The 11,982-nt window shown below is 49.1% G+C and overlaps 1 protein-coding gene across 2 annotated transcripts in view; it reads left to right on the top strand.

Annotated features, from left to right (window-relative positions):
- The first annotated feature begins 1,271 nt into the window (after nt 1-1,271).
- Nucleotides 1,272-11,982, top strand: part of LOC140386678 (cytochrome P450 2J6-like) — a 66,772-nt gene continuing 56,061 nt past the window's right edge. The window contains exon 1 of one of the 2 annotated variants that reach the window (XM_072469227.1): nt 1,272-1,524. In XM_072469227.1, the coding sequence (XP_072325328.1) occupies nt 1,315-1,524 (210 nt within the window). In that variant the 5' untranslated portion in view covers nt 1,272-1,314. The remainder of the gene's footprint in view (nt 1,525-11,982) is intronic. The other variant, XM_072469226.1, reaches the window with a different exon arrangement.

Here is an 11,982-nt window from a genome sequence, read left to right as displayed (position 1 = left end):
AGCTTTCGGAGCGCTGCTCCTTCCTCAGCTGAATGAAGAGGAATGTTCCAGAAACATATATATAGACAAATTCAAAGATGCCAAACAATGCTTGAAATGTGACCATTAGCAGGTGATTAAATCTTTACAGATCCAGAGATGGGGTAACCCCAGGTTAAAGAGGTGTGAATTGTGTCAAGCCAGGACAGTTGGTAGGATTTCGCAGGCCAGATGGTGGGGGATGAATGTAATGCGACATGAATCCCAGGTCCCGGTTGAGGCCGCACTCATGTGTGCGGAACTTGGCTATAAGTTTCTGCTCGGCGATTCTGCGTTGTCGCGCGTCCTGAAGGCAGCCTTGGAGAACGCTTACCCGGAGATCAGAGGCTGAATGCCCTTGACTGCTGAAGCGTTCCCCGACTGGAAGGGAACATTCCTGCCTGGTGATTGTCGCGCGATGTCCATTCATTTGTTGTCGCAGCGTCTGCATGGTCTCGCCAATGTACCACGCTTCGGGACATCCTTTCCTGCAGCGTATGAGGTAGACAACGTTGGCCGAGTCGCACGAGTATGTACCGCGTACCTGGTGAGTGGTGTTCTCACGTGTAATAGTGGTATAATAGAACATAGTTAGAGATAATATTAGTGCTAGAGTTAACTTTTAGAAGGTTAGTAGGGTTATTCGAATTTTAGAAAGAGGATCTGAGGGAGAGAGCTTGCAGAAAGTCGCCACGCTCCACCGCTTCTTGCTTGCCATTTGGCTTGTTAACAAACTGAATTGAGCCCTAATTATTGGTTTACACATGGCGGGCAAGCTGCTGATTTAGGGCATGAGCTCGGGGATGGGGAGGAAGGAGAGCAGAAGGATAGTGGGCATCTGCCCTATTTTACATAGCCCCCCTCCCCCTCCCACATGAGAAGCATGCGCAGCAGGTCACATAAACTGCAACCCAACATCTCTGATCTACTTAAGTATGTTCAATCGGGGCCTGCTGTAAGTGTGAGTTAATTTCCCAAAATAGAATTCACTGAAGTTTCTGGCACTTTATAGGTTAATCTGAAAGTTTTATTAATCTAGGGAAAGTTGTTTAACAAGGGCAGTGATCAAACTTTAGTCTTGATTTTTATTGATACAGATTCTGTATTTATATATATGTCTATAAAAATCTGTACAGATAAACATAGGTCCCGTGGTGTTGTGTGTCACATTAGATTGGGTGGCGGATCCCAGTAAAACTCTTCAGCAGAGCTCACTGACAGTCAGCTGACAGACTGAGTGGAGTTTGTCCTCTTCTGGTTGGCCGCTGGACAAGTGTATTTGTCTCTGCGGCAAAGATGGAGCTCTCAGCTTTCCCCGGGTTCCTGTTCTCTGTATTTGACAGATTCACTGTACTGACCGTGTTCTTCACTGTGTTTGCCCTGGCCCTTGACTACATGAAGAGACGGAAGAAGTGTCAGAACTACCCTCCCGGGCCCAGGGGTTTGCCTTTCATTGGGAATATTCATCAGGTAGACTTGAACAACCCTCACCTGTCGTTTGCAAAGGTAAATCCATACAGTGAGATAAGAGAGAGTGAGTGGGGCTGGCTGGAGGTGAGGGCCCCCATTCTGTGGATCACATTTAACCCTCTCGGTACCTTCTGTTACTGGGGGTGGGATTCTCAATTTTTTTATCCAAATGCGATGACGGGAAGTTCTCGTTATCAGAATGTTGTGAAGTCGCGCCAGTTCCTTATGCCTGGAACCTCATTTATTTTTGCTTGACCGAGTGTCTCTCCAAATCACCTGGTGGGTTAGGAGTTGATTTGTCTGCCAGACGTCAGCTGGCAGGTCCCAAGGCGCTATATTTAAATGTCTGTTAGAGTAACACTTTGTGACCTCTGGGGGCGCAGTTCTTGTTTGGACCGGGGGTCATTTTCTAGACAACATCTCACAGACACGTCCCCACAGTACTCAGAGACAGCGACAGCCCAGGGTAGGGATTCTCTGGTCTCCGACGCCGAAAATGCGTTCGGCCGGAGAATCCACGTTGGCGTCGGTACCGCTTTTGCGATGTTTTGCCCACTCCAAAACGGCGTACTCTAGGAATACACCGCACGCTGTATGGACTGCCTCAGGACGTTACCCGAGGACCATCCCCTGGTGTTTCCCCCCGACGGGCCGAGTTCCCGACGGGGGGACTGAGTCCAGCGCCGCCACAATCGGGGGAGAACCGATCCACGGGCGGGGGGGCTTTGGCAGGGGCTGGGGGCACTGGAGGGGGGGGTGTCCGTGGGTGTAGAGCCTGGCCAAAGGGGACATTATTTGGCAGGCTGGGTCCGCGCGCACAGCCGAAGCCATGTTCCACAACGCAGCCGCTGCAGGCCGCCGCCGTGCGCATGCGCGGCCACGGACATGGCAATTCTCCGGCCGTATCGGCAGCTAGTGCCAGGTGCTCTACGCTGCGTGTCTGCTAGGCCCCCACCAGACGGGAGACCGGTGGCCGTTTTGCGCCGTTTCTTCGGTCGTAAAAGGCCACAATTCCCACGCCAGCATCAGCACTTCGTCTCAAAATTGGAGAATACAGCCCCAGGTCTCTGGCACTCGGAGGGCTGCTGGAGCCCAGCCACCTGCTCAGTCCCAGTCAGGTGATGAGCCCCTGGATGCAACTGCCAGCTCACTGCTGGAACAACAATGGCAGGAAGCAGAAGATCAGGCAGATGTTCCAGAGTCTGTCAGCAGACAAGAGCCAAAGATGGAGGAGTCCCTCTGCATTCTGTCTAATGTCCTGGTTCTGACATGTGAACATCGAGGCCACAATAAGAAAGTTGGCAATCACCATGGAAACCTTGATGCAACAGGTCCTGCTGAATTTGTGCTTGGCCCTGCAGTCCATGGCCACACCCCCTGGAGAACACTATCAGGCTGTAGGCAACATGGGGACCAAGCACCTTAACCTCCCTCCAGGTGCCCCAGTGGCAATGATAGTACGACCGTTGGTTATGCCTTATGGGTCCTCGCTTGTGTTGAGGAACGTCCACTTTGAACTAATGTGTTCCTGATTCTTTTGTATTGTTGTTGCATTGGGGTTTGTGTGTTGTTGACTAAATCCTGTAATGGTACAGACAGGTCTTTTATTTGAAAAAAGAACATTATCGTGCATCTGGTGTGACTTGAGATAGGAAAAGCGTGTATTGGCAAACACCCAAATGTGGCGCAAAAATTCAATTTGATTTATCTCCTGGTGGTCTTGCAATGGTAGTAAATTTCCCTTGTGGAAAAAAATCCTGATTTCTGCAGAGCCAAAACAGCTAATTAGCAGGCTTTATGATACCTTATGCTCTAAATCCTGTGGAAGTACAGGATGCCTTGCAGTCTTGCAAAAGAGACTTGCAACTAATTTGGATGAGGAGACATGGGGCAGTATATGGGATTATGCCGATAAGATTTCCGTGCGCAAAAAAATGATGGAGACTCGGTTCATGATACGGCACTACTTGCATATCGCACCAATTCTAACACACTGTTTTGATTCTGCCAAATCCCCAATATGCCTTAAGTGCCTCGTAGTCGGGGGTGATTATATACACTGTGCATGGACTATGTCTAGATTGAATCCTATTTAATCCTATTGATCTGTTGTAGTTAAGGAGCCGGAGATGATGTTTGACAGGGCCTTAGAATTTGATCCTTTGCACGTAATTCTCGATGCCTCTGATCCGTACTGTACATTTTGTAAATTGTGGGAACCCATCTCAGATTTCTAGGCTCCGCTTTGCCTGACCTGCCCCTGCAAGTTTTCCCAGAGCCATAATCCCAGCCGTGGTCTTGCTATACATTAGGGTCTGCAGCTTGATGTGTTATCCCATCGTGTTTATATGGCTTTATCCTCTTTCTCCCGTATTTCTGATTGATCTGATGTTAAAATAGAGGCTCTGGTTCTTTGGACCGTTGTTCTGAATTTATCCTGATCTGCTTGTTCATATGTTTGCGGAAATATTTGCTCTATATTGTACCCGTTGCACTTGGAAAATTTGTAACGTTATTTGTAAAAGATCATAAAACTCTAACAAAAATATCGGTATAGAAAAGGGGAACTTCTAGAGTACCAGAAATTGAGTTGAATTCTGTGTCCCTGCGTTTTCAACTCACACAGGCAGAGAGAGCCTGGATTAGGCCCTAAATGGACCAGAGATATTGCTCGTGTCAATTCACGTCCGCTGAATGACCCGTTTAACGGGCTGTTTCTCGGTGGCTGCAGTGCTGAGAACCACCCAGCTGTCCAATGGCACTTTGGTATTACATTTGGCCTCGGGGAGTTTCTCTCCGCCAAGGCCGCACTTAGAGAGCTTTCCTGCTGGCGAGCGCTCAGCAGAAAAGACTCCTCACCGATCGGGGAACCATTTTGAATGGCTGTCCCGATCTCCCCTCCTCCCCAACCTTTCAGGTCCCCCACACTATTTTGATGCCCCTCACCCCCCAATGTTGGGGAGACCGCAGGAACCCCCGTCTAGCTAGCAAGGCCCCACCCAGGCCCCGAACCCTGACAATGCCAACCTGGCATGTGGCCACCCTGGAACTGCGAGGCTGGCACCTAGGCAGTGCCCCTGGCATTGTGGCAGTGTCATGGTGTCCGGGTGTCAGAAGATTACTGGGATGCAACCTTGCCCTCTCCTCGACCACTGGTGGTCTCCAATAGCCTGGGAGAATTCCCCCAGGTGCCATTATGACTGGCCATGTTTGTGTAAATCAGTACGAAACGGCATCCTGGCGCGGTCTCGCAGGCGTGGCCATTGAGTCCCAGGCGCCAAGTGAAGCCAGCGTCCGGGTATTTAAATGAACAATTATGTTCATTTAAATATTCAGATCTGGGTCTCACCCAGCTAGGACGAGATCCGGATCACACCGGGTGGAGCGAGTCGGCTGATTCATGCGAGGTTTCGTACCCAGCACGAAGCCCAATTTGAGGCTCACGCGAGATTCAACCATTGTACTGGGATCCGATCCGGGGGCAGTGGGGTGGCTGAATCACACCCATTGATTGTGACATTCACAGACAATTTTTAGATGCTCTTTTACTTGCTATTGAAACAGAGGTGATTACCAACTCCAGGTGAATATGAAAACCTTCCCAAAATTAACATTGCTTCCATCTCCACCAATGCTGCCTGGCCTGCTGGGTATTTCCAGCATCAACAATATTTTGCTTTGGTCGCAACCAACAAATGGTGTATTCATTATCACGCTGCTCTTTGTGAGGTTGCTCTGTGAGCAACATTATTACTGTGTTTGCTACATTACAACAATGGCTACACTTCAAATCCGATTGGCCGACAGCACCATCTCTCCCGGCAGCACCAAGAGCACATAAGTGGACCCTGCCGGAACTGCAAGCCAGCCCAATGAGAAGGCCCATGGATCCTGGAACCAGGTAAGTCCAGGGTCTTGAGCAGGGAGTGTTTTGGGTAGTTTAGGAAAGATGGGGAGGGTTATGGTGGTCGGTTTTGAAGAGCAGGAGGGTAGGAAGAAAGGGGTGGGTTCTATTCTCGGGGGCAGCCCCCCAATCTGCAGGTGGCAGTCCTTGAAGGTAGTAACCCCCATCACCCACTTCCTGATCCTGCCATTTGAAACGTTGTTCGAAATGTAGCCAGCCCAACTGCGCGCACTGACCCTTTTATGCCGTAGAGAGCATATTATTGGGATCACTTGGCTTGTTATCAAGCTCAATTGAGCCCAAATTATTTATTTATACATGGCGAGCAGGCTGCTGATTTTGGGCGTGAGCTCACGGGTGGGGAGGGTGGGGGGTTGGTGGGGGATGTAGGGCAGGGGGGCAGTGGACACCTGCCCTATTTTCTGTGTCACCCCTACTGGAAGCATGCTTATCAGGGGCATGTAAAATGCAACCCGGCATGATCGGGTATGTGAATATTCTGGGCAACCAAAGGCATTTTGATTTTGTACTTTGTAATCCTTTGATCTCGGGTTTAGCTGGATGGTGTTGAGCTTCTTGAGTGTTGGAGCTGCACTCATCCAGGCAAGTGGGGAGCATGCCATCACACTCCTGACTTGTGCCTTTTAGGTGGTGGACAGGCTTTGGGAAGTCAGGAGGTGAGTTACTCGTCACAGGATTCCTATCCTCTTACCTGTTCTTGTAGCCATAGTATTTATTTGACTAGTTTGGTTCAGTTTCTACTCAATGGTAACCCCAAGATGTTGTTGGTGGGGGATTTAACAATGGTATGCTGTTGAATGTTGAAGTGAGATGGTTGGATTCTCTCTTGTTGGAAATGGTCATTGCCGAGCACTTTTTTCCCTTAGCCTTCACGGACAGCACGGTAGCATTGTGATTAGCACAATTGCTTCACAGCTCCAGGGTCCCAGGTTCGATTCCCGGCTTGGGTCACTGTCTGTGCGGAGTCTGCACATTCTCCCCGTGTCTGCGTGGGTTCCCTCCGGGTGCTCCGGTTTCCTCCCACAGTCCAAAGATGTGCGGGTTAGGTGGATTGGCCATGATAAATTGCCTATAGTGTCCAAAATTGCCCTTAGTGTTGGGTGGGGTTACTGGATTACGGGGATAGGGTGGAGGTGTGGACCTTGGGTAGGGTGCTCTTTCCAAGAGCCGGTGCAGACACGATGGGCCAAATGGCCTCCTTCTGCACTGTAAATTCTATGATGATTCTATGAAAAGTTTCACTTCATTCCTCAGTTTGTGAATCCACACCAGCCTATTCCCCCGCGGGAGCCATCGCACTTCACAATAGCACATTAACTCACCGTTCCTTGTTGCAAGGTCTTTCATTAACTCCTTTATCTGGCAGCTGTTTAGCCCTCTACTGTTAATAAAGGTAATGCCCGATACTACTGTCAACATTACGGGCGCGATTTAACTTGCAGCACCGAGAACGACCCCACTGTTAAATGGGACTCTGCTTCATTTCCAGGCTTCGGTAAGGCCGCACTTAGTCCCATTTCCTGCCCTAATGATGTCTCTCGTGAGATTTAATGGCCTCATCGTGTCCGAAGTCGGGTGCAACAAGGCCAGTAGATCACAGTCTACATTTCGCAGCTGCACGGCCTGTGCGTACAGATTCTCCTGATGAATGATGCAGCGACGTACAATCAACTTGGAGAAAGCTAGGGCAGCACGGTGGCACAGTGGTTAGCATTACTGCCTGGAGCGCTGAGGACCCGTGTTCGAATCCCGACCCTGGATCACTGTCCGTGTGGAGTTTGCACATTCTCCCCTTGTCTGCGTGGGTTTCACCCCCACAACCCAAAGATGTGCAGGGTGGGTGGATTGGCCACGTTAAATTGCCCCTTAATTGGAAAAAATAATTGGGTACTCTAAATTTATTTTTTTTTAAACTTGGAGAAAGCTTGAGGCCATTCATTTCTTTCTTGGTTAGAGCAGCTATTGAGATCCAACTATAGCTGGAGGGCCATCATTGGTAAGACAACTTAATTTGTCAAATGATAAGTGAAGCACTGCTACTGTAACCTCCTCACAACAGTGCCTAAACTTCCTTAGGAAACTAAAGAAATTCAGCATGTCCACACTGACTCTTCCAAACTTTTACAGAAAAGCATCCTATCTGGCTGCATCACAGCCTGGTATGGCAACTGCTAGGCCCAAGACCGCAAGAAACTTCAAAGAGTCATAAAGACAGCCCATTCCATCACACGAACCTGCCTCACATCCATTGACTCCATCTACATCTCCCACTGCCTGGGGAAAGCGGGCAGCATAATTAAAGACCCCTCCCACCCGGCTTACTCACTCTTCCAACTTCTTCCATCGGGCAGGAGATACAAAAGTCTGAGAACACTGGACTGATCTGATAAATACTACAGTCCTGTATGCTTCACCCGATGCTGGTGTCTATGTATTTACATTGAGTACCTTGTGTTGCCCTATTATGTACTTTCTTTTTACTGTACCTCGGTACACGTGACAATAAACAATTCCAATCCAAATCCAAATTGTTGTGTTATGCTGCTTCTTGCCGCATATGCTGCTTCCTTGATGTATGCTTTGACAAAGGAAGCTCCAGACTATGAAATGAATTCAACTTGTTGTCATGTGAGAGTACCTTTAAGAAATGAGTGTTTAAGAAATGTACCTTTAAGAAATGGAGCTGCTCATGTTACTGGAGTGATGTCAGAGTGTGGGTGGATCTGAGCTCTACTTCTGCTTTTTAGTTTCAGTTTGAGAAAAGCTTAGGTGTGTCTGTTTTTTCAGTGAGCTGCATTTGAAGTAGAGCTGTACTGTTGATCTCTGCCATCCAAAGACTATCTATGGATCACTTGGTGAACCCAGAATTGTACACGGTCTCAGTATTGAATGTAAACCTAATGTGCTCCTGTTTGAAGGTTTGTTAAGTCTTTTGGATGTTAAAAGGACAGCTTACAGGGTTACTTAGTGTTGTAGTTTTTGGGGTAGTATTTGAATTAATGGTTGCTTAGATGTTCACTGTTTGGTTTAAAAAGGTTAACTTGCATTCATAGAATAAACATTGTTTTGCTTTAAAAAAAATACTTGTCCTTTTCTGCTGTACCACACCTGTAGACTGCTCCTCATACCACAATCTATTAAAAATTGTGGGTCAGGTGAACTCCATGATACACTTTGAGGTTCTCTAAACCCTAACCCATAACATTGTTTTTGCAACTTGCCGGTTTGCGTCTTCCCGGGAACTACGCATGTGCGGACTGGGCCGGCTGGATACGCGCAATATGTCTGTCAATCAAAATTGCCGTTTGCTTCTGTTGCAACCCTACCTCTGCCTCGTGGTGAGTATGGCCGCCAGTTGTACCGATTTGTTTTGTGTTTACCTCGCAGTAGCTTTCAAATTTGTCCAGGTCTGTCTGGAATTGGGTTCTGTCCTGCCCTTTGGAGTATTTAAAGGAGCGGAAGATCTCTGTTGCATGTTCACCCGCAATGGTGAGCAGAAGAGCAATCTTCTCAGCATCGGCCACGCCATTTAGGTCGGATGCTTCCATGTAAAGCTGAAATCGTTGCTTGCATGCACGCCATTTGGCACTGAGATTGCCGTGGTACCTGAGTGGATTAGGAACCGGAATCTCTATCATCATGCCTGGGTTCGGTTGCTGGTTGTCACAGATCTTGCTGAGTTGAACTCAATAGATTGAACAGGCACTCCTGGTATCATGTTGTGTTATGCTGCTTCGTGTAGCATAAGCTGCTTCCTTGATGTATGCTTTGACAAAGGAAGCTCCAGACTATGAAATGAGTTCAACGTGTTTATTGAACTATTAACACAGTTCTTAAATGAGTTTGACTCTCTGCTAATCTAGCTGTAGTAACTCAGTCTATCTTTACCAGCCTGCTGTAAGCCACGTGCTGGGTGTGATGCTATTGATCAACCCTGATGTACTCTCTAGATGTCTGTCTGTGGAAAGAGACAGAGCATGTGTGCCCTATCCTTTTATATCGGTTGTGTAATGCCCCCTTGTGGTAATGCCATCTCTGGGTGTCTTGACTGCTCATTGGTTGTGTCCTATTCTAAGTGTTCATTAGCTGCATGTTTGCATATCATGACATCTCCGGTGCTCCCTCTAGTGTTTACTTAGTTGTAGTGTATTTACATTAACCCCTTGTGTATATACGGTGATGCATATCACCACACAAATCAAGCATCGTTTCATGTTTACTGGTGTCATGTATTACTACTAAAGCAAGCCAGCCCCCTCAAATTTCAAAATCTGCTGTGATTCCACCCAAATAAATCGTCAGCTGGCATGTATTTGTGATATCGGTTTCATCAATAACCAGAGAGTAAAATTCAAAATCAGCCGCAGAATCTTACAGAATGTTTTCAATGCCAGGAGCTATATCATTAATTCGACCTATCATGGTCCTGCAAGGTAAGATCGCACTCTCGAATAATTTGATTTTCTCTGGAGCCGATAGAGCTGCCATTGCAGTGATGCCGTCCTTCGCAAACTCTCTTTCTGAATGAGGCCTACGTTTTTTTGCGATACGTTCACCCGCCACACTTGCTAGCACTGTCCACTTGCTGCCAAATGCATGTTGAATCATGAATGTTTAAGAGAAGGCTGGAGAGACGAGGTCAGAAATATTGGCATTAACATCAAACCAGCCTTATGTACGGACTGACGCTACGATCTGCCTGCTCTGTATACTTCTGGTGGAAGCGCTCATGCCTACATTAATTCCCTCACCAATATGGTATTCTGTGCAGGCCACACTGGAAGTGCATATGTGCAGAGCAGATGTCACTTTGGTACTAAAATGGACCCATGTCATTGAAACTGTGGATGTCACGGAGCCAAGGTTGATGGAATGAGTCAGAACTGAGTGAGACAGGGAATAAACACTGTAGCGCACAAAGACTCCGAGAGACGAATAGAGTGAAGTCGATGAGGCTTTATTAAGCGTGACTGTTTCCCCCGCAGTTCAGTAGTAGACTGCCTGCGGGGGAGAACTCCAGGTACTTACACTCCGCCTTCAGGGCGGAGCTAGAGGTCAACGTCCAACCAGGACCCGGGATCTGTCAGCCAATGACATCATGGCTTCACAGTCCCACATGACCCCTAATGCATACTACCACATTCACCCCTTGTTAAAAATGAACCCGGCGGGGTGATGCTTCGCATGGTGGTAAGGGTTTACAAGGCTGGTCCTGGGAGGAAAACTTTCACATGTTATAACAGTATGTACAAGGTTTTTTTTGTTTCAAACTATTTACAGTAATCGTCAGGAATAGACAAAATGTTCTCGTTAAAAGTCCACATTGTACTGTTAGATCGACGCCACGAGTCGGTCGGGCGGTCTGGTCGTCCGTGTCGATCGCCTTGGCCCCGGTGGTGGTGGTGGTGCTTGTTCCGGAGTTGTCTTCTCCGGGAGCCTTACGGTTTCAGCTTAGGTTTCATTCCTGGTCGGGCCTGGGAGGAGGACTGATCCTCCTGGGAAGGGGGCGGTCGCGGGGTGCGGCGGTGGCAGGAAGGGGGGGGTTGGGTGATTGGTGTCGGGGGGGGGGGGGGGTGTGTTGCCGGCGGGCGCCAGATCTCGCAGAGAGACCGTGTCCTGTCGGCCGTCGGGGTACTCCACGTAAGCGTACTGCGGGTTCGCGTGAAGGACGTGAACCCTTTCGACCAACGGGTCCGACTTGTGCGCCCGCACGTGCTTTCGGAGCAGGATGGGTCCTGGGGCCGCCAGCCAGGTCGGCAGCGACGTTCCAGAGGAGGACTTCCTGGGGAAGACAAGGAGGCGCTCATGAGGCGTTTGGTTAGTGCTAGTACACAGTAGTGACCGGATGGAGTGGAGGGCGTCCGGAAGGACCTCCTGCCACCGTGAAACTGGGAGGTCCCTGGACCGTAGGGCCAGTAGGACGGTCTTCCAGACCGTGCCGTTCTCCCTCTCTACTTGCCCGTTCCCCCGGGGGTTGTAGCTGATCGTCCTGCTCGAGGCTATCCCGTTGCTGAGCAGGAACTGGCGCAGCTCGTCACTCATGAAGGAGGACCCCCTGTCGCTGTGGACGTATGCGGGGCAACCGAACAGTGTGAATATGGTGTTCAGGGCTTTAATGACTGTGGCCGCGGTCATGTCAGAACAGGGGATGGCGAATGGGAAGCGGGAGTACTCGTCCACCACATTAAGGAAGTATATGTTGCGGTCGGTGGAGGGGAAGGGTCCTTTGAAATCCAGACTAAGGCGTTCAAAGGGGCGGGAAGCCTTAATCAGGTGCGCACCATCCGGCCTGAAAAAATGCGGTTTGCACTCTGCGCAGATGTGGCAGTTCCTTGTGACTGTACGGACCTCCTCTAAGGAGTATGGGAGGTTGCGGGACTTGATAAAGTGGTAAAACCGAGTGACCCCCGGGTGGCAGAGGTCCTCGTGGAGGGTTTGGAGGCGGTTAATTTGTGCGTTGGCACATGTGCCGCGGGATAGGGCATCGGACGGCTCGTTCAGCTTTCCGGGGCGATACAAGATCTCGTAGTTGAAGGTGGAGAGCTCGATCCTCCACCTTAAGATCTTGT

The sequence above is a fragment of the Scyliorhinus torazame genome, chromosome 12 (genome assembly GCF_047496885.1).
Source record: "Scyliorhinus torazame isolate Kashiwa2021f chromosome 12, sScyTor2.1, whole genome shotgun sequence".
Lineage (NCBI taxonomy): Eukaryota > Metazoa > Chordata > Chondrichthyes > Carcharhiniformes > Scyliorhinidae > Scyliorhinus > Scyliorhinus torazame.
This window is presented reverse-complemented; position numbering and strand designations above follow the sequence as displayed.